We start from the raw sequence: 23,398 nt of genomic DNA on the forward strand, positions 1-23,398 counted from the left end.
CCTTGCCTTAAGTGCCTCTGCAAGCTGGCCCAAAAATTCCCGGTTCAGCTCCTCCCCTTGGTTGGGGGTCTGTAGTAGACCCCCACCATAGATCCCTCTCCCCATGGCCCCCTTGTATCTTGACCCAGAGCACTTCAGCTTGCCCCTCCTCTGACCCCCTTCTGCTGGCAGAGGATGTGTATTGCTCCTTGACATAGAGGGCCACACCCCCACCTTTCCTTCCTTCTCTATCCCACCTGTAAAGCCTATAGCCCTTAATGCTAACTTCCAATCAGGTTGTTGGTTTGACGGGGACTTTAAAAGCCCAGCCCGGAGTGGAGCAGGTAAGTACCCCCTGCCCTAGGTTTGCAGGCATAGGCATAATAAGTGGTGAGTTTTACTTTCTTAAAACAGCTGAAGAACAACTGTGTGCTGCTGTTCAATAGTAATCAGCCCCATGGTGGACTCCCTCTGTTAGTCAAAGGCATAGAAGAGTCTGCCCTGAAAAACACCTGGCTGCATTCAATCAACTCAATAGCTGGTTTCCATGACTGACCTCTTGCTGCTTCCAGCAGCAATTTAATGATAGACCATGTATTTAATTTGCAGGGTAAGGTGGGGGTGGGGGGGCAATGCTGGTATGCAAATAAGATGAGTTTTTTCCCTCCATGCTGATTGGGGGAGAAAATCTCATCTTATGTTTGGGTAAATGTGGTATTATGATTTAAAAGCCAGAACTCCAGACTGAACTTTTCAGCACATCAGACATAAAAAGGAGAGGCTGAGACTAAGACCAGGCTACTGGAACCCAGGGTTCATGGGAAAGGATTTTAATTAAGTTTGACACTAAAATTGGTTCAACCAGATCACTGTTCATCTGTTTTTAATGCTGAGAGACCTGTTCCCTCCATTAAACATTTTACTGAACCATTCTCTCTCTGTTTTCATGGATCATGAAAATGCTAAAACTGTTTCTAATTCATATACAGTATTTAAGGTTATTCTTACTGGGTCTCAATTTTTAAAAGCCGGGCATGTCAGGAATATGGCTTTGCTGTTGTCTGTCGAAAGACAGGACTGAGTTTTTACAAAGATAGTAGCAACATTCTGGTGCATTGTTTGGGATGTTTCTTTTACTCCAAAGAGAAGAGTTTTGTCATTGTACTTGTGACACTAATACCAGTTTATTTACTGGCACTTTAGATTTTGGAATTTTGGATTCACTCACATGTACTTACTTAAAATTCTGTTAATGTAAGATTGTTTTAATTAGTTATTACAGTTTTTGTATTTTAGGAGTGTATGTCAGTGTCCCTATCATGTGTTGGAATTTGGTTTAAAAGGTACACCATGAGAATTGGCTAAATTGAGTTAATATTTATACATTAAACCAATGTTCCCCAAAAGTGTGAGCATAAGTCTGCCTGGTGTATGTGAATGACTAGTTTGGGGGCAATGCTGGCTAATGTGTACAGCAGGTTTGCAGGAAGGCCATGCAAGAGTTTCCATTTCCATGAATGTGCAAGGATGAACATAGCTTTCAGATGTTTGGGGCAAATACAGTGATGACATGAGCACTCCCTCTGCGCCATGATAAGATGCTGCTTATTTAATGGAAATCAGTTTTATTTTCTGTAATACTGTGATCTCTTTATTTCTAGGAAATGTGACTACTAGCACTTCTGCGTCTCAGATGGCAAGTGGGATCAGTCTAGTCTCCTTCAACAGTCGTCCTGATGGTATGCATCAGCGCTCCTACTCAGTCTCCAGTGCAGACCAATGGAGTGAGGCAACGGTCATTGCAAACTCTGGCATCAGCAGTGGTAAGACAGCATCTTTCTTTCTCTCTCTCCTTTCATTCTTGTGTAAAGACTTGTCACCTATCTAGATATGGTGCCATGAGTAAAAGTCACTGCTCTTCAGTGAGAGCAGAGAGGAGACAAAAAAGTAAATTAACAAAGCCTCCTTTTCAGCCAAAATGGTCAAATTATATATTTTTTGCCATATCTAATTTTCAGACAGATGATGTAGAAAATTAATATTTTTTAAAAATATTACTTTTTATAGTAGAAGAAATCGTAATAGTGAATTATCAGGCATCTTTACTGATACTACTAAAGCAATATTGCAACAAAGGAATGTCTCTGTTGCTGACATAAGTTTTCTTGTAGACTGTTAACAGTATTTAAAGGAACAATGACTATTGCTTATAATCAGTTATCAACTAGAGGTTATAAAAATGTTAACAGTAAAAATTAGTTTTTTTTAAAAATATATAAATATTCTGAAACTGAACTTGTAGATGTAAGATACAAAACTGTGGTGATGGGACAGAAGTCATTTTTTTCAGAAATCAAAGGACCAGCTTAAGGTAGAAATAGACATTGCAACATGAAGCTGATCAGCCGTGCTGGTATGCATCCTGGCACAGCTCATCCTCTTCTTTGGGAGAAATGCATGTTGCCCATTGTCCAGCCCAATGTTGCTGCAGGGCAATAAGCTGTGTCTTCTCCCAGTCCTGGTCGTCTCCTGGTCCTGCGCACTCTAGAAATTCCTGCACAAGATCCCACCCCTCAAGCCTTCTGAGTGGCCCACCTTGGTTTCCCCATTTACCAAATACATCCTTGGACTCTTTGAGGATATGTTTGGATAAGTGGGAAAATCCCATCCTTCCCTGCTTACCAAGGACCATCCTGCATATCGCAAGGACATATCTCTAAGCAGGGAAAATTGGGGAGGTGCTCCCAGGACTTGAGAGCTCCCAGGACTTGTGCCCAGGAATTCCTGAGGTGTACTGAAGTCCCCTCTGGGCTGTACTCAGCTCCTCAAGTCCCCAGATCACCTGCCTGGGGTAGCTGGAGAGTACAGGCAGCACTGGGTTGCCTATGCTCTCATACCATAAAATAGACATCTGCCACTATATAGCAATATCAGTTGATACCACCTGTGTTGTGACCACTATTTGTGGCATAACAAGGAGTATGGACATGTATTTGCTTCGCTTTTGTACCTCCATAAAAATTTCCACCTTTAGTGTTCTTGAATTCCTTGTTCCATCATTCTTTCCATCTGACATGGAAAGACTTTGGTTTTGTAGAAATAGCATATGCAACTTCAGGTGGAAGGACAACTAACTATATTGGACAACTAACCTTATCCTGAAGTTTCATATAGACTTAAAACTATTCAAAGCAGAGCAAAACCAGGATTGTCATCAAAATATATTGTTTCCAAGGTATATTGACTACATCTACAAATGGAAGTACATGGTTTTGTCTTTGCTTCCTAGGTTTGCTCTCTGAAGAATGGAACTATTTCTTTCTACAGTTTACTCTTTACTGCTGTAATAATCTTAATAGTCTGCAAACATTTTCTATTTTAAAAAAAGTATCCTGGTACCACTTCTAGAGAGGGTCTTCAAAATGCAGACCGACTGTAAATGAGATAGAGATCTATTGAGCAAAATCAGAGGATATATTTCTGAGTCTCATACAGCCAGCTTTGCACATGGTAAATCTATTCACATTGATATCTTGATTTCTGAGAAGACCTCAGATTAATTTGAATGCTACCTCTTGCTGGCTGTCACTAGTTCTCTACCTCTGTACTGCAAACTATAGATCTGGCTTCTAGCTTCAAGGAAGAACACCTGCATATCATGAAAGGTGGGCATGATCCAATGGATTAAATGTTGAGAGAGAGATTCTTATATTCCCATTTTAGCTTGGACTTGTAATTTGTCTGAGACCTTGACCAACTCACTATCTGCCTTAGTTCTTCACATGTGTAAAACGGGCCTGTAGCAGGCCAGATGGAGAAATGTGAGCTGTTCATAAAGTACTCTTGTGACGAAATCATAGTGTCATGGTGTTCCCTGAGATGCATCTTAAGTTTGTGTAAGCCTGTTGGTACCTCATTTTGCTGAATGGATTATGCCCAGGTTTTTAATTTGCTTAGAAGTGATTTACCACAGGCACTTCCGTAAAGTAACTGACAAACAAAAGGGTTTTTTTGTGTGGAAAAACAAATTCTATAAAAAGAAAAAGTGATCAAATACTCTTCTGTCAAAGTATAGTAAAACAACATTGACAAAATTCTTACATTTTATTCACGCTATCACCAACCCTCATAAAAAATTCCTGTGCAAATCTCCCGGGATCAACCTCATCTCAGTTGCATGTGGCTCCCTCAGCCAGGGACCTTCATTCCCCTTTGCCTCACCAGGGTCTAATGGTCACTGCCTCCAGGACATTCCAAACAGCTCCCCTTCCACCTACCTTCAAGGGAGCCATGTCACGTCATAGATGTAAATGCATTCTTCAGACCATGGTGTCAAGAATTAGATTTTGAATTATTCAACGGTAGGTTGAGGACAGCAGTTGAGAGATGGCACCCCACCTGACGAAAATTGGAAAGCATGTTGTTGGGCATCATTTGATTAACTGGTGAAGTGGGCTTTAAATCAGGTCCCATAAGAAAAGGCAAAGAAAACCTACTAACCATGGTACAGTAAGCCAAGGAATGAGAACTCAGAGAAGAGGTTTGCTTCCGAAGGAGACCTGAGAAACTAAACTTTGGTAGAGAGAGATGCAAGAGGAAATGTCAGGGCAATATGAAAAGAATCTTCAGAGCTTGCTTATAGGAAAATAAGCAGAATGAACTTGGCAGTCTTAGTTTGTAATAAAAATTATGACTTGGCATTGCATAAATTGTGTGGGATAATTCCTGCAATTGGAATATCAGAATTGAGAGAGATACCTTGCTCTAAAAAGGGAAGGTGAGAGTGAGGGTGGGGGAAGGTGGTGGTATCCAGCTATATCTCAGAAAACTATATACATCCTCTGAGGTCCATGAGGAAGAAAGTGAACTTTTTTAGTATATCTGTCTTAATATAAAGAAAGAAAAGAACAGTTGTGACATGTTGGTGCAGTCATTCTATAGACCACCAAACCCAGAAGACTGCTGAAGCATTTTTTTAAGCAGGTAACAAATGTACCTAAAATTTATGAATGAACTAATGAGGGATTTTAACTTCCTTGATATGTTTGAAGAATATCACAGCAAAATATAATATGCAGCAGCTTCTTAGTATGTGTAGAGGACACATTTTTGTTTCAGAAGTTTCAGGATACAGCTGTGTGGTCATCTATCTTGGGTTTGGTTTAAGCAGAAAGGAAGAATTGGTGGTAGCATGCAAGTGATCAGAATCTGGGGAATAAGTGATGATAAAATGATGGAATTGATAATCCAAAGAAAAGGAAGGCATCAGAACAGCAAAACAAGGGTACTGGATTTCAGAAGGACAACATTTAACCAATTCAGGGAAATAGTAAATAAAGCTAGACAAGACTGAAGGATAAAAAGGGGTCCTGGCAGTTGCTAAAGGACATAGCACTGGAGACTCAACAGTAAACTACCAATATAGTAAAGTGTGTCAGAGCTTTTAGCAAATTCAAATACATTTAAATCAGCAGGACCTGACTCAGTGCATCCTAGTGGGCTGAAGGAAGTGACTGGAGAAATCTCAGCAACACTGGCAGTAATATTTGCCTAGTAATAGACAAGTCAAGTCAGATGGATGACAAGTCAAGTTCCAAAGGACTGGAGAAGGGCTAACATTAGGAGAAATGGAGATTCAGGGAATTACAGTTTGATCAGCCTGATTTTAATCCTGGGAAGTCACTAGAACAAATTATATGAATCAGTTTATAAAGATTAAGAGGATGAAATGGTGTACATAAATCACACCAGATTTAAGAACAAATCAACCAAACCAACTTGATTTTCTCCTGTCACAGAGTAACTAGTTTGGTGGATGAGGGGAGTGCTGTGGACATGATATACTTGAACTTAAGTGTAAGTCTCTTGACACAATTCCATATGGCATTCTTATAAATCAACTGGTGAAATGTGGGATTGATAGAATTACTTTTTGGTAGGTATGTAATTTGCTGAAAACCTGCAAGCAAAGAGTAGCTATCAATGGCATAAATGTCAGGAAAACTCAAGTTTGGTTCCAAAGGGGCTTGTTGTGGGCTTGGTGCCAGTTAAGATTTTTCTCGGTGACTTGGATGCAGGAATGGAGAGCTTACTAATAAAGTTTGCAGAAATGCACAAAACTAGGAGGGGTTGTAGATTCTTTGGAGAACTGTGCTATAGATAACAAAATGAAAACCGCACAGCAGTAGCACTGCCAAGAAGGACCTCGGTTTTGTGGTGAGTCACAGACCCAGTGTAAACTGGCAGTGTGATAGTGTAAAAAAACCCAAAGCAGATTTTTTTGGGGCAGTGTTAACAGAGGCATTATGTAGAGGACATAGGGAGCTAAAGGTACTGTTCCACTTGAAGCTGGCTAGATAGACCTCAGTGAAATGTTATGCCCAGTTTTGGGCGCTTCATTTTAAGAAATATGTAGAGGTACAGTTCTATACGTGAGCAAAAAAGGTGATAGCCATATGAGGAAAGATAGAGACGACTAGGTATGTTTAATTTGGAGAAAAGGAGATGAAGGTGGGGGGGCATGATAGCAGGTTTCAGATATTTGAAAGGCCATGAGGAAGAGGGTAGAACATGAGACAATGCGTTTAAACTTCAGCAAAGCAAATTTAGAGTACAACTCAGGAAAAGCTTCCTAACTATAAGAACCTTAAGACAATGAGACAAGCGGCTGTGGGAAACTGTAAAATCTCCTTCGTTAGAGGTTTTCAAGAAGGAAATGGCTAGGCATCTATCTGCAGTGGTTTAGGAATAACATATCCTGTATCTACGCAGGGGGACCTCTTGAGGTCCCTTCAAATCTATGATTCTATGACTTCAAGGACAGCACTTGTAGTATCTTTTTGTGATTTGACAATAATCATGGATCATAAGAAATAACAGTTAAGGCTAGCTGTGTGGCATATTCAAAAAATGCATTCGTTCTGTATTTTGAAGATATTAGGAAAACTTTTCAGTATGTGAAAAAAATTGCTAATAGACAGTCTTAAACAACTAAATGGCAACATAAGCATTAACTGTTATGATAGAACTACGACAAAAACTCAAACATGATTCACTGCTACCAGTGTATCCTTTTTCTCTTAGCTCATAGCACTTGTCCTTTGTGCTAGCAAGTTGACACATGAAAAACCCTTTTTAATTTCAGTCTTTTTCCCCCCAATAAAAGGTTTTGAATTTTAGAGTCATAAAAAGATAATACTGTGCAAACAGCAGGGATGGGGAGAAGCTAAGCATCTTTAGGAATTCAAATGCCAATGTACTGGAGAATATGCCTGCTTATTGTCACGTGGCTTTATTGTAGACAAAATAACGTATTGGGATTCAGTTTTTCTCTGCACCTTTTTTCACATTAAATTAATACTTTGTGTAGCTCGGGAGAACTTTTCAAAGTCTTCTTATCCAGACCTTTGGTTTCCTGGGGCTTCTGTCTTTTAAGCAGCTGTGAGCATCTCCTAATTAGATAAATTACTTTGTAGTGGGCAGAGCCACAAAACAGGAGGTGCTGGTTAAATTAAAGGGGAAAAAATAGAAAAATCCATTCTCTGAAATGGAATGCCCTACTGCTTTATGACTATTACTGTTGTAAGGTTTTACATTTAAGTACCTGAGATTTAAAATTAAATGTCTTATATAATTTGGCACTGGTAACATGAAGCCTGTGACTGCCCTTAGAGAAAATCTAGACAGCTTAGTTCAGTGTTTCAAATTGCTGTCTGCTTGATTGTGAGCAAACCATGGGGTTGGATCACTATTTAGCTAAATACCACACGCTGCTCCACATAATTTTAAACGCGTTAACATGTTAGTCTTTAAGTTTCTGAATGTAGAAAGACTATTCTAGCACTACATGAAAAATTAATTCGTTTTACATTTTTTCATGCTCTTGTAAGTGTTTGACAGAAGTAATTTTAGCAGCAAGAGAGAATAAAAACTGGGGGCAGTAAATCCCTGTCCAAGAACCTCTTGTGTAGATTCTTTATGGACCCAGAATTGATCTACATGTCAGATCCTGATGTAGTTTAAACTGTTTATCACCCTAATGGCAGTAGTGAGACCATGAACATCAACTTATAATTCTCTGTGAAAGAAATTGGTGTTTGCAGTCAATGAAGGAGCAGCTTAGCTTTATTGATAGATTTAGAACAATTACCTCCGCAACAACTATTGGCTGATGGGTTTTCTTGAATCTGATTGGATGCTTGTGACTTTTTCTTTGATTAATCATTTTCCTGATGGATAATTTTCTCTGAAGTATTATCTATGGTTTCACATTCCTGGGGGATAGGAGGGTCATATGGTCTAAGGAGAGTCATTCATAACTTCCTTAGTTTTTAAATTTTGGTCCAAGACAAGGTCCTTTGTGTCTGCTTCACATGAGCCTTTTCAGGTGTAAATACTCGACCTAGTCATGTATCTGTCTGTTTCTTCTTTAGCAGAGGAGGGAAAATCCACTTCTGCATTTTCTTCTGCAAATTGTTTTTTTTTCTTTTTTAGTGTTTAGAATGCAGTGTTCTAATTTTTCATACTATAAAGGAAAAAGCAGTACAATTTTGAAGTACCTGTGAACTTTTGACCAACAATGCTAATGCTTGACATAAACATTGAGCACTTAAGACTTAAGTGGGAAATTCAGTTTTCCATCAGAATAACCTGTCTGGTAGTTAATCTTACTGACTCTGGCTCTTATTGCTGATAAACACTGCTCATCTCTATTCTCAAATACTTACAGATTTATAGGTCTTAATAGAGCTCAGTATATTAATAGACCCCTTTTTGAGTGTTTAGAGAGCTTTATTAGACTACAAAATTAACATTTCAAGACCATGTTAACAAGGAACCAACATACTTTTTTTTCCCTCTACCCCAAGATAAAATTTTGCCCAACCACTCTGAGAAGCTAGTGGATGAGATTTGGGGTGTTGGAATATGTCTCCCAAATGGTACATGTTTTCAATTTCAATTTATACTAATATGTAGATTTCAACATAATATAAAGGATTACAATGGCACACAGTCTGCTTGAATATCATGCTTGTATACTTCATGCCTAAAAGTGTAATGGCTTCAGTAACTTGTATAAAGCAGAGCCCCTGACTTCTGGTCTGTCTCTAGTGGTTAGGCATTTACCACAGTTCATCAGCCTCAAGTTAAGAGTATGGGATATGGATTGAACTTTGGGCTTCTAGTTTCAAGCAGACTTTACACAGGTTACTTTTCTGATGCCAGTTGCTTTGGCTCTTAAAATGTTGAGTTATGTCTCTGATCACTTAATGTATCCTACGGCAGTGGTCAGCAATGTTTTTGGCTGGAGTGCCAAACACACTTCAACCCTGACCCACGCCTTGACTTTGCATGCTGGGTGGCAGACTAAAGGGAAGCCATGAGGGGCCCAATCCTTGTTGCTGGCAGTGTCTACACACATGCCTCTGGGCAGACAGTGGGGGAGGGGCTGGGATTTCCCAGCAAACAGTTGCTCCCACCACATAGCCAGTGCCAGGGCTCCAGAGCCCAATGCAGCTGTTTGCAGTCTGCGTACCACCTGCTGCAGCTGCCCAGAGCCTGGGCTGGCTGTGGCAAGCAGCTAGGAGGATGCAAACAGCTGGGCCAGGCTTCAGAGCCCCAGGAGGGCTCTGGAGCTGCAGGTGCCTGCATGCCACTGGATGGGTGGCAGGGGAGGGGCCTGGGGCAGTGCAACCTCGGCCTGTCCTCTGCTGTCTGTCTCAAGGTGCGGGTGCAGCCACCACTGACATGGAACCCAGCCGAGGACTCTGGAGCCTGTTTGCAGCCTCCCGGCTGCCTGCCACAGCCAGTCCGGGCTCTGGGCAGCAGCAGCAGCAGCAGGCAGTCAGCAGCAGCAGCAGCAGCAAACAGCTACACTGAACTCTGGAGCACCAGCATCGGTTCCATGGTAGTTGCAGCTGCATGCATAGCTCCGGGAAGATGGTCAGGGAGGGGCCGGGTTATGCTGCTCCAGGCCCTTCTTCCACCATCTGCCCAGGGGTGTGCATGCAGCTATTGCTACCGTGGAGCTTGGCCCGGGCTCCAGATCCCAGTGCAGCTGTTTGCAGCCTCCCAGCTGTAGCCGGCCTGGACTCTGGGCACCTACTACCAGCCACAGAGCCTGGGCTGCTTGCAGAAGGGCTTGCAGACTCCCTGCTGCTTGCTGCAAGCAGCCTGGGCTCTGTAGCCAGCAACAGCTGTGCAGAGCCTGAGCTGGCTGTGGCGTGCTGAGCAAAATGGCCTCAATGCCATGCTCTGGCATAGGTGCCAGGGCAGGGAGGGGGATTACCAACCTCTGTCCTACAGTACATTTAAAAAGACTTTATAGGCACATAAGTTGCTTCTAGAACTTGCGTTAGTCTTGTTTTACATATAGAACAGCAAAGTTCTGTCGTAAGATCTTGTATTACAAATCACAGAGCTTTTCAGAAGTATTCCTTTTTTATTTAGTTGCTATATTCTGCACACAAGAACTTCCTTCACTGCAATGATTGCTAATAACATACAACCATCTAAAATAATTATCTCCTGTTTCAGATGGGAAAAGTTCTGGCCGTCAACTGTTGCAGAGTTCTAAGCTTTGGTCTTAAAATGAAAGCAAATAAAGAATAGTTTGTCAGGTATTCTGTTTTTAAATGCTAGTGTGCATTTACTTCAAGTCTGCTTCCATATTAGGAGTCTGCTTTGTGATTTGGCTTAATTAAAGGTTTACTTTTTAATTCTTTGTTATAGTGCCAATATGTTTTGATTCCTCTTAGTTTTCAAAATGGCAAAGCTTTCTTCTACAAATTTGATTAAGAAAATGAAAGGCACGGAAAGCCATTTTTGTTTTCCTGTAACAATGGGAACATAAGTTTGTGTCCGAAAGAGCCCTTATTATAGCCCATCAGCATGCATCTCTCACTGTTGCACCATAGGAGCAGAATTGAAATTTGAAGGGATTTGTCAAGACTCAGTCAATTCTGGACTATAGCAGCATCAGCAAGACAAGCTTAGGTCAGTCCCACCAAATGAGATCTACAAGGCTGCAGCATAGTATTTTGGTCATATATTTTCAGATCACTATTACAGTATTTTGGTTCAGCAGCAGTCAGGATATGGGTTCTTACCTAACCAAATGCCGAGGTCTTTTCTAAATATGGTTTTTATCTGTCTTCAGAGGGAGTTTGTTAATTATAATGAAAGAATTATCAAAGCGCAATGTGTACTTGTTTAAAAAGACAAAGTTTCAATTAAGCCTTTAAACAAAGCTTACTTATCTAATACTACTTTACTACTTTTTCTTGTACTTGTCCAATAGCAGATAAGAATTTGTTGGCTGGTTTTCTATCTAGGGCCCTCATACTGTGATATCAGATTATCTTGAGGAAGTTTGACTTTGACACCATGCACTTGCAGAAATGATGCATAATAGTTGTGTCATTTGCATGTATGCATGATTTTGGCTGCATCTTATTCACTTACTCCCCCAATGGTATTCCATACCTGCTGAAAGAAAGGGTTTTTACAGACCCTTGCAGAAAACTGTAAAATGTCAGAAGAAAAATTTTCATGTCTAGAGCCTCTTGAGAAGGAATCTGGTCCTTTAGGTTGGTTAGCAGAATTAAAAGGTGCTAATAGATATAAAATGTTAGATGGGGATATCTATTTTCCACCAGCTTGAGATCTTCAGTCTAGTGCTTTCTGTGCTGTATCTGATCATAACGATAGAGAGGGAGGCCTGAGAAGCAAGAACCTAACTGCCAGGTTATATGTCAAGCTATCCTGTACTTCTATAACAAGTGGGAGGCTTCAGTTAGGTCCCATCTACACGTGATACTTAAGGCATGTTTAACCAGTTAATCACACTGTAAGTGGTCACTGGCCACATGTTCAATCAATCAATGATGTGATAAAAAGAAGAGTGTGTGTGTCTACCCATGTAATTAATGCACATTAAATTGCACCTGGAAACATTTTGACATGTCCTGTTGGGTGCAGATTCGCTTCAAACAGGCTGCTCCTGCCCGGAGGCTGGAAGGGGGAAAGGGGCCAGTTCTGATGTGCACAGGGCTGGGAGAGCTGTTCCGGCAGCAGGAGCATCTGTCACCTGGCCTCAGATATGTGAGGCCATCCCCATATGCACAAAGCAGGCAGAGCTGTGGGACTGCTGAGCCAGCTGTCTCCCAGCCCCATGCACATTGGGACCCATCAGCGAAATCCCACAGTTCTCCCAGCCCCGTGCACATGGGGACGGGTCCCCATATGGGGCTGGGAGATGGCTGCCCCTGTGGCCGCACAGCTCTCCCAGCCCTGTAAACATGGGGATGGGTCCTCATGTGTGCATGGGGTCAGGAGACAGCTGACCCTGCAGCTGCACAGCTCCTCCCAAATGGAGGGCTTAGCCAGGCAGCAGTGGTCCCCTGGGCTGACTGGCTCGCAATTGCTCCCAGTCAGCATCTACATTTGCAGTACTGCAAAGTATCTACTGTGCAGTTAATCTACTACCTACAAGTTAATCTAGCTACCCATGGGTAGTAGCCACCCATGCAGTAGAATAATTTATTGTGCAGTAAATGCCACGTATGTATAGGTAGTGACATTTTACTGCGCAATAGATTTGTATACTATAGAGTAAAGCAGCTCATGTAGACACACCCAGTTATTTCACAACTGTGCAATAACTTTGTAGCTGCATCCTATCATGCCTTTAATTAAACATGTGGCCAGAGGCCCTGTGGCTGGGAGCCCTGTCAGCTAATCAGAGCTCCCATCTGGGGAGCACCGCTGAATTTGGGAGCTCCTAGACAGGGCTCCCAGCTGCAGGGGGCTCCACACACACCTGTGGCTGGCAGATTGCTGCAGCTTGCTTCTTGCCGATACAAGAGGAGCCTAGGATCAGGCTCCCCCTCCACCAGCAGTAAGATGTGATTGGATCTGATTTGCGATCCCACAGTCATACTTCTTGCCATGCACAGTGGCAGAAGTCATAATTGTGTGGATTACGCATTAGATCCCATCGTGCCATTACCTGCACAAGTAGAGCGGCCCCTACTTTCCTTCAGCATATATACCTTATTGATGCTCTCTGGCACACAGATCTGGTGCTATAATAGTGAGTAAACTTGTCATAATAAGAATGTTCTTGTAGATGAGACGTTCTCCCAGTAAACCTTGTTTGGGCAGAGGCAATAACATATTGCTGATGTATTAACTAGTCAGAACGATCTACTGAGAATAATGGCATAGAAACAGTGAGAAGTGACTAAAAAACATATATAGTCTCCTTTACCACCTCCACATCGTAAGACCTCAGATGCTATATATTTGCCACTTTTAGTTCACCTGTTATGTTATCTAATCAGTATAGAATCATAGAAAGTGACAGTTGGAAGGGACCTCAGGAGGTCATCTAATTCAACCCCAGGCTTAAAGCAGGACCATCCCTAACTAGATCATCCCAGCCAAAGTTTTGTCTAGCTGGGTTTTGAAAACCTCCAAGGATGGAGCTTCTGCCACCTCTCTGGGTAACCTGTTCCAGGGTTTTACTACCCTCCTAGTGAGAAAATTCTTCCTAATATCTAATCGAAACTTCCTTGACACAACTTGAAACTGTTGTTCCTTGTTCTGAGATCTTCCACTCCATCCTCTTTCTAACCCCCCTTCAGGGAGTTGAAGTCTGCTGTTAAATCCCCTCTGTTTCCTCTTCTCTAGACTAAATAAGCCCAGTTCCCTCAGTCTTTTCTCGTAAGTCATATACCCCAGCCCCCTCACCTCCAATTTGTCCACATCCTTTCTTTAGCAGAGGGCCCAAAACTGAACACAGTACTCCAAATGTGGCCTCACTAGTGCTAAATAATCACTTCCCTTGACCTACTAGCAACGCACCTACTAATGAAGCCCAGTATGCTGCTGTTAACCTTCTTAGCAACAAAGGCACACTGCTTGCTCATATTTGGCTTAATATCCACTGTAACCCCTGGGTCCTTTTCTGCAGAGCTGCTGTTCAGCCAGTCAGCCCCAAGCCTGTACTGGTGTATGGGATTGTTCCATCCTAAGTGCAGGACTTTGCATTTGTCCTTGTTGAACCACATGAGATTTCTTTTGGCCCAGTCCTTGAATGTGTCTCAGTCATTCTGAATCTTAGCCCTCCCCTCCAGTGTATCTACTGCTCCTCCCAGCTTGGTGTCATTTGCAAACTTGCTGAGGGTGCACTCTGTGCCATCTTCCAGGTCATTGATGAAGACACTGAACAAAGCCAGCCTCAGGACCAACCCCTGGGGCACTCCAGTTGATACCAGCTGCCAAGTAGACATTGAGCCATTGATTACTACTCTCTGAACCCGATGCTCCAGCCAGTTTTCTGTTCACCTTACAGTCCATTCATCCACTCCATACTACCTTAGCTTGCCTGCAAAAACCTTGTGGGAGACTGTATCAAAAAACTTGCTAAAATCAAGGTATACCACATCCACCAGTCTCCCCACGTCCACAAGAGGCAGTCACCTTGTCATAGGTTGGTCAGGCATGACTTGCCTGTGGTGAATCCATGCTGCCTGTTCCTAATCACCTTCTCCTCCAAGTGCTAAGAAATGGATTCTTCGAGGATCTGATCCATGTTTTTTCCAGGGACTGAGGTGAGGCTGACTGGTCTGTAGTTCCCTGGATACTCTTTTTCCCTTTCTTAAATATGGGCACTATGTTTGCCCTTCTCCAATCATCTAAGACTTCTCCTGATCACCATGAGTTTTCAAAGATGATGGCTGTACAATCACATTGACCAACTCCTTCAGCATCCTTGGGTGCATCCCATCCAACCCCATGGACTTATACATGTCCAGCTTTTCTAAGTAGTCCTTAACCTGTTATTTCACCACGGAGGACTACTTACCTCCTCCCCAAGCTGTGCTGCCCAGTACAGTTGCCTGTGAAGACTGAAGCAAAGAAGACATTGAGCACTTCAGCCTCTTCTTCATCCTGTGTCACAAGGTTGCTCCCCCTCCCATTCAGTAAGGGACCCACACTTTCCCTGATCCTCCTACTACCAACATACTTGTAGAAACTCTTCTTGTTACCATTCAAATCCTTGCTGACTGCAACTCCAATTGCGCCTTGGCCTTCCTGACTACATTCCCACATGCCCAAGCAATGCTCTTATGTTCTTCCCTAGTTATTTGTCAAAGTTTCCACTTCATTGTAGTTCATTTGTATTTGGAATAAATCTGCTGCCATTTGCACTCTGCTCCACTGTTTTCAGATATGGCATCATGTGTTACTTCATGTTGGCTTCAAAGCAGTATATCAGAAGAAGGTTCTTAGGATCTATTTTATCAATCGTGGAGGTAAATATTATCTTAATATGGTGTCAGGCCATTGATAACGAGCCACAAGTTAAAAAGGATACACCGGGGGTGTCTACACAGGCAATTGATGAAGCACAATAAACTCCAAAGCAGTTCGGGCCAAAGTAAGCATCTCCCAGGCTGTGTTTGAACATTCACCCAAAACAGCAGTAATTTGAGATGGGGCAGAGCAGGCCTCCAGCTGGCTGAGCTGACCAGGCCCAATTTATGCTCCAGTTAGCATTTACACATGTGTCAGTGCAGTAAAGTACTCCACCATAAGATAGTACTGTCCCCAACAGTACTAGCGTACGGCAAAGTTAAGTAGTTTACTGCACCCTAATACTGGCACATGAGTAGACTGTGGTGCTTTACTGTGAAAGCAAGTGACGCTTTGCCTACTAAGCAAGTTTGGAAACAGAGAAGCAACAAATATAAATATTTATGTTCCCATAACTTTGTTTTGGCTATCATAAACACATTTTTTTGGTAAATGTGGAACTTAGTGATGCTTGCAGTGTGACCGAATTAACTTTTTCTAATTGGAGACAGCATTTTTTGTAGCCTAAATGATAATTAAATATAGTCTTTTACATTTAGTGTAATGTTTAGATTTGAAAATGATCAGAATGGCCATAGCATGTACCTTGTCACTAAGAGCGTTTTCTAATTTACTAATTACTACTGATTAATTTAGCATGTTATCCAGATACATTCAGTAAATCAGTGCCTTTTCTGTACTTGGTTACATTTGGGTTTTCCTTCCCCAGAAAAAGTTACGCATCATAGAGAAAAAACGGTTGCTTCCCAAGATGTAGTCAGAGTAGTGAATGTTCTCTGAATCAGGTATTCAAGTTCATATCCCAGAGAGATCGTGCAGTTAAGACCTTTCAGGTGTAAGGTTAGTGCTATGCATGCAATTTAAACACCACCGAAACTTAGTGCTGATAAAGTACGGATAGTAGATATCTGGCACCGATATCCCCAGAAAGGAGAACTTTTAACTTCAAGTTCTGTAAAAACAGCTGTCTGCTTGTCTGATTTCAACTACAAGGTGGTCCTTTGTAGCTCATACACTTGACATTTGACAGAAATAGTACTTAGAAGATTGTAAAATATCTTCAGTTCTCAATTTTTATATTAGTATTTGTCAGAACTTAAAGGTCCTTATTGAAGGTGACAGTGCTACTATCTATACCTTTAATGTATACCTCATCACTCTTGCTGTCGTTTAATTTCATTTACATAAAAAGTTGGTTTAAACTTTTAAATATGTTTTTGTTTATAGTTACAAATTATTTTAATCTTCAAATTCATAGCCATAGATTTAAATAAGAATTTCCACTGAGACTGGTGGCTGAGTTGCCACCCTACCTAACTGAAGCTATAGTATAGATATGAGGTAATTTTTCCTGATCTTTTTCAGGAAAATTGTTAGCAATAGACTAAAATCCCAGAGAATATACAAACAGTTGTATAGATCTGACTAGAGTGGCTAAATTCATCAAAAATATTAAAGACAGCTGTTCATAATAGCTACTACTAGATGTTAGCTGAGTGTATTTTATTTGAAGGTGGGGTTTTCTTGTGGAGCTTTTTAATAGCTGGTGCCTTCAGCAGTTTATAAACTTCCTAAATCCAGCAGTTTTCTTTTAAGGCACCACCATCTTTGCCAGTAGATTGAATAAGCTTCCCAGTTCCAAAAGTTTGGGTTTTTCATCATGTTTGTTTAAAGTAAATGTAGCAATATGTTTAAGCAAATAGCAAACAGTGCATTTCTTCTTTTATGCTTAATGAAGTTTCTGTTCCAGTTAATAATGAGATGATGTCTCATTAGGGATGTCTGTTTTCAAGTTTTATTTTCTTTGCAGTGCAGATCACAAAGTGTTAGGTGCAGGGTCACCCTGTATACTTTACCTATGGAATCCAACACTTCAAAGCATCTTCATATTGTGTACAGTTCAAGGAGTGAAGGAGTCCTGTGTGCTAAATCTGATATGCATCTCCTTTACAACCTGGTGATTGTTCGGGCACAGGTGAAGCACAAAGACTGGAACTTCCTGCAGATGGAAGGACATTTCTTTTCAAGTTGCTGAGCCCTTCATTTGTTGCAATTGATACCATTACTAAACTCTGTGATCATGGTACGCCACCCACAATACAAGCTAGTGCTAAAGTATCTGGTTTAAGGACTGCAGTGGAGCCCTGTGCAATTCCTAGAGCATTGCTTTCAGGAGAGCAAGGAAATTTCTGAGAGCTAGAAGTCTAGAATTAGGACTCACTTCAGCTTAAACACTCCAAAAGAGCTACTAATCTCCACAAAAATAGAATAAGGACTTGATCCTGTCCCAATAAATCTGCTTACCAGTGACAATTTACAGAAAGAGAACAAGGATGTCATATCAATAAATCTCAAGTGTCTCAAGTCTACCAAGACTAAGATATAATGGTATTTGAGAATAAAAAACAAAATTCAAGTAATCTGAATAAATTAGTGTACCTATGAAAAGTATAACCTTGTTTGGATTCAGCTGTGCTCAGCTACTTTGGATCTTGTATAGTGACAAAAAAGCCGTGTTTGTTTTCTAGTTAGAAAAGAGTACAGTTAGTGTCACTTCTCTTGTTTCCTTTACTTTCTCATGCTGATGCTCTTGACATATATTACCAGGAGGACCATAATGTTCTCCTGCCTAGCATGAGGCAACTAACTGCCTGTTTGTTATATAGCAGTTGCTCAGCTTTAATTGTAAAATGTTTAAATTAAATGTTACTTGATTTTTTAAATAGTAGTATCAAGCCATTTTAATTTAAGTTTTGTGAACTGACAGTTACAATTATACTAAACACTTTTTCAGTTGATTTTCTGATGCTGAAGGTTATTTGTGGGTTATAAAGAAGAAAGGATAATCTTGTGGTTAATGTACAGGATTAGAGTTGAAAGACTAAAATGTTGTCCCTACCTCTAAGGACTTCCTGCATGACCTTGGGAAACTAATTTTAATTTCTTCCTTCAGTTTGCCCATCTTGTAATATAGGGAAAATGTTTTACTGTTGTTGTTTATTATAGCGTACATTAATATTTTCAAGGGACTTGGGATTTCACAATGTAAAAGAGCAAACTGTTGTTAAAGCAGACACTTGTAACAGTTGGGATACTAGCAATAGAAAGATTACAGCAAAAGCCTCTCTCAACTCTTTGTTTAGTTGGGAGTGAGCTGGGGTTGTCACTATTAACCTCAAATGGTAGAAGGTAGAAATCTGGTAATAAAAAGATACTGTTTATTAAAATTTGATAAGTAAGGTTTCTAGGACTAATTCCTTTTCCTATACAAATTCAGGTTTTTGTAAAATTAAAGGAAGATAAAGTGCTGCAGGTTTTAGAGGTGACATTCTACCACCATCTTTAAAACATGCATGTTACGTTTAAGGTAAACTTTGTCTGCAATCAGTAGTACGATAACATGCCAGATTCCAAATTAAATGGACACCCAGAAGTTCACTGATGTCCAGGTTCATCTGAGTAATAGCTGCTGTTTTCCCAGTTATCCTTGCCTTTCAAAAGGGGAGGTTTAACTGAGCATCAAGAAAATTGCTTGAAGAGAGGATGGAAGCACTGTGTATTTGAGGCTAATCAGCATACTTGTTTCCCTAAGCAAGAACTTGATAAATGAATGTCACTAACTGTGGCTGCGTATGGGAGTTTGGTTTCTACTGGGAGAATTGCACATCTCCAGGTATAAACCATGAGAGCACAGGCATTTGCACAGTTTATCCCAAAAGAAAAATGGCAATGCCAGGAGAAACAAAACCTATCTCTGACACAGTAGAGGTTACTTCCAGGGGACATTTTCCCAAGAGAAAGAATGCCTGTATACTTCCCTGCAGGGGACCAGGAGGAGTTGCGCAGTGGACAAATGATCCCCACACCTTCCCAAGACCGGAGGAAGGCAGGCAAAGCAGCTGCTGTTCACCTCCTCCCAATCTGCAGAGAAGTCCAGTGGTGACGAAAATCTCCCATGTCTTCCCCAGACGGGTCACCCTAGTATGAAGAAAATGTGGGGGACAGCTGCTGCTTGCCTCTTCCCATGGACAGGGAAGGAGGGGAGTATCAGCCACCCACTACTTCACATCCACTCCTCACACCAGAGTCCCTGGTGTGAGAAGTGGGCAGGGAGCTTTGCCCTGCTGCTCCAGTCCCCCTGGAAATGGGAGCACTGGAGCAGCTGCTGGTCCACAGAAAAATTGCCAGGCCCAGCCAACTCTTTAAGCTGATTTGTTTTAATGTATAGGGGTATGACTTGAGTCTACATGTGGTAGGTAATTCACAGTGAACTCAGGAATTCTACCTTTAATATTTCTACCTTTGTCTACGTGTCCTGAACCTTCTTCCAAAGCATGGCTAATCTTTACTGCACTTACAAATTTTGCTTTGTCTCAGTGCAGTAGGGTGAATTATGGGTAACTTTTTCTTCTGTTTTGAAAAAGGGGCACTGTGAATTTACTTTTATAAACTTACTTTCATTTCTATCTGCAGTTAACATTCATATTCTCAAGGAGAAGACAGCTGATGCTGGAAGAGTTTATTCTTTGGGGAGCAGATCTCTGGAAAATGACTTGCATAGTTTTTATTTTTGTGGCTCCTTTCAGTTATTCAGAAATTACAGGGGCTCTTAAAGAGAAGCAACTTGGGGTTCAAGGGATACAAGAAAGTTTGTGTGCAGAAGATACTGCCTTTGCAGTGTGTATACCTTGGGTAAACCAAGACTATCCCTACCTCCCTCTCCCCCCCACCACCAATTTGCAGAGAAAGTGTCTTTTTGATCTGTGTTCTAAACTTGATTCCAAGTATCTTTTGCATGAAGCATGCAAATATATGTCAAAAGCTACATAGTAAGTACTTAAGGCTTTTCAAAAAGTAGAGAAATTTGTGTTAAAACTCCTTGTTTTTGTCTTTAATTGAAATTGCTGTTAGAGGAGGGGAATGCAATCAGTAACTTGTCCATTCAATGGGGCATTCTATACATGACAGGATAGCTTTGTGATTTACAGGCTCTAGGCACAAGACTGGAAAAATGGTAGATGCAGTGGAAAGAGAATACTCCTGAGGCTCTTTCATCTCTATCCCACAGTTCTGCTCAGAGCTCCCTTTTAATTTCTTTCAGTGCAGCAGGTTAATTTAAACCCTCTACAGCTTGAATGTCCAACCTAAATTCAACTAAACAATGACCAGATGCCAGTATCTAATTCCAATTAATGATCTGACCCTTGCCTATCTTGAAAATATTTCCACTTTATGCCGTTCATCATACAACCCCCTTTAGCTAAAAAAAAGAGGGAAAAATCTTCACTTAACTAATACAGACTTATACTGAGCTACAGTTTTGTTAGGTTTCCTGTAAGTACAGTACATTCCTGTCTGATTCTAACCCAGGCTGCTTTGTGCACAATTATTGTGGTATTGCAGCATCCCTTTAACTTCAGTGTGAAGCAGAATGGAAATATAAAGAACTTGATAGAACATTTATGATGATTGCTGTAAAGGGAAGCTGTGAAGAATTGGATTTCACAGCCAGAAGAGCCACAGCTCAGAAAAATGGATCTGATATATAACTACAGATGGTTTTAGTCTAAATCTTCCTCCTTTTTTTAAATAAAAGGTTGCTTTTCTCACTTCCTTATTTAAAACACATGTACAGATGATAAAAGTGTCCAGCTATTTTTTATTATTCAGTCCAAATAGCTATTGACATCTTTGACTTATTTTATTTAACACTAGTATCATGGGAAAAATTCTGAAATGTATTCATTTGGATTCAGCCTTTCTTGGGTCATAGTAAAGATTTTACTGCAGTCAAAGCTGTTTCTGCTGTTTTTGTCTGCACTCTTTCCTCTGTTGAAGCTTCTGGTGTTAATTCAACTGCTGTTTTTTCACTTCAATTGATCCCATTAATAGTTTCTGCTTTTGTAATATCTGACTTCTTGCCACTTTAGAAAATCAGAAACCAAATTAATCAATCTCCAGCCTCTTGAGAATAAGATTGCATTAGGGAGCTATGTTTGACAGACTCTAATTTCACTTTGAAAGTTTGTTGGAGAAGTTTAACCAGATGCCAAAATAAATGAATAAAGAAAAATGTAAACCAGATCAAGCCAGACTTTTTGGGGAATAGCATCAGCTGTTGAAGTTTCTTCCCAAGTTTTGCGAATAGGCAGTTTGACAAAATGTAAAATAAGTTGAAACAAATACAGATTGTAAAGGTTAGAATACCTTTATGTCCATTTTAAACTGTTACATAGGAGAGAGAGAGAGCTGCGTGTTAATGGGAACTGTGGTCTATGTAAGAACTTAATTTTCCTGCTTTGTATCTCAAATCATCTTTTGTGTTGCATTTATTTCCTATCTGTCCTAGGTTGACTGTTTCCCCTTGATCTTTTGTTCTCCTCTTTGTTGGCTCTGGAATTAGGATCCAGATACCTTGTTTGGGGCAGAGGGACTCACCCTCAGACCGACCACGACCTTTCCACTTGATAATAGGCACATTTATTGTTACACAGTGATAACAGAAAAGAAGCATTACAAACAATAAAGCAATTCTATGTATCTCCGAATCCTAGGGCTGTCATCAGAGTCAAAGTACATCTGCGAGGATGCGGTCTTTACTCTGAGGCTCTTTCTCTTCAGTGTCAGTAGTCAGGAGGTAGGCTGCCGAGGCTCTCCCCCCACACCCAGCAGGGTGCATGAGACAGGCTGGTCTTATGTCCTCGGTCCGTGGTGGCCTTGGGAACCCTTCCTGCAGGACAGGGATAGGGACCTCTCTCAGGGAGGAAGAGCAAGAGGAACCTGGGTGGGGGATGAGACAAAGGGAAGGACCGAAAGGAAGAAGAGCAACAGGGAGGGACAGAAAGGAAGAGAAGAAGGGACCCCTTTCTTAATCTCAAGTCTCTGCTTTTGTCTTCTCCTTCTCCCTTGATGACTCTTTATCTGTGGCTATTTCTGGTTGGTTCCTCTGTGTGGTCACATGTCCATGTAGCCTTCCAGCCCTTCTCCTTATTTGGTCTGTTCCCCCAAAACAGGGACTTAGCCCAATTGCTCTGGGGCCTTCTAGCTGGTGTCACTTATCTCATGTTATGGGACAGTATGGTACATACTTCCTTGGTTCCCAGGCTTTTTTCTAGACTGCATCTTTGTTGTGTTGGACAACATGTCTGTCTCCAGGGCTATATGGAACTCTGTGTGTGAAAACCAGGCTCTTACAAATCAGTTAACCCCTGCAGCCCATCTTGCACCCTTGTAATGCATATATCTATACCTATAAGCCAATTCCCAAAATACAGATCTTTATATACCATTTTCAAGCCACCACTCTTCTCCAGCCCCAAGCACATAAACCTACCTATTGTCTCTATTCCTCCTCCTTGATTCCTTTATAGGAATCTTTTGCTTCATTCTTGTTTGCATTGCTAGTAAAAGTGGCTAGAATACTTATCTCTACAGTGCTCTGTGCAGATACTTTGGAGAATGGCATTCAGTTATCACCATACCACAGGCACCTGCCTGAGAGGACAAAAACATGGAGGATGGTTTGGAGCCAACCTCCAAATGCTCCACAGATTCCATAGGAAGGATCTTTAATTGTGCTTGGATGATGATAATGGAGTTAAATTTTAGTCTTGATCCTGGAACACACGCTGTAATAGAAACCATAAAGAACCATTAGAAACAGTAGGGCTTTTTTTTTTTAATTTTATATTCTGTGACTGAGCAAGGGAAAAGGATATCAAAAGAATGGGTTTTTTTTCCCCTTTCTGTCTCTTCCCCTCCCTCCCTCACCCCTGGAATAATTATTTCTCATAATCCAAGGGATATGCATGTATACAACATAAGACACAGCAGTTCAGTGCGAAAGCCAACAAATCTCTTCCCTAAGTGTCATACCCTTAAAACTCAGTTTTTAGGGCTTTGCAGGACTAGAAATCAGTCTTGTATGTCATATTTGCAAGGTGAGAATCTCCCCTTTTCTTTCATGTAAAGCTTCTCAACTCAAACTTTATCCCGTTAATCTAGGAAAAATTCCCAGACCCACATCTATAATACAACA

The 23,398-nt window shown here is 41.1% G+C and overlaps 1 protein-coding gene across 6 annotated transcripts in view; it reads left to right on the top strand.

Annotated features, from left to right (window-relative positions):
* Window positions 1-23,398, top strand: part of AGAP1 (ArfGAP with GTPase domain, ankyrin repeat and PH domain 1) — a 561,813-nt gene that overhangs the window by 415,792 nt on the left and 122,623 nt on the right. For all 6 annotated transcript variants that reach the window (XM_090044999.1, XM_090045000.1, XM_090044994.1 and 3 more), the window contains one exon: window positions 1,641-1,802. In XM_090044999.1, coding sequence (XP_089901125.1) covers window positions 1,641-1,802 — 162 coding nt within the window. The remainder of the gene's footprint in view (window positions 1-1,640; window positions 1,803-23,398) is intronic.

Source organism: Crocodylus siamensis, chromosome 4 (assembly GCF_052110815.1).
Source record: "Crocodylus siamensis isolate JL-2025a chromosome 4, ASM5211081v1, whole genome shotgun sequence".
Taxonomy (NCBI): Eukaryota; Metazoa; Chordata; order Crocodylia; family Crocodylidae; genus Crocodylus; species Crocodylus siamensis.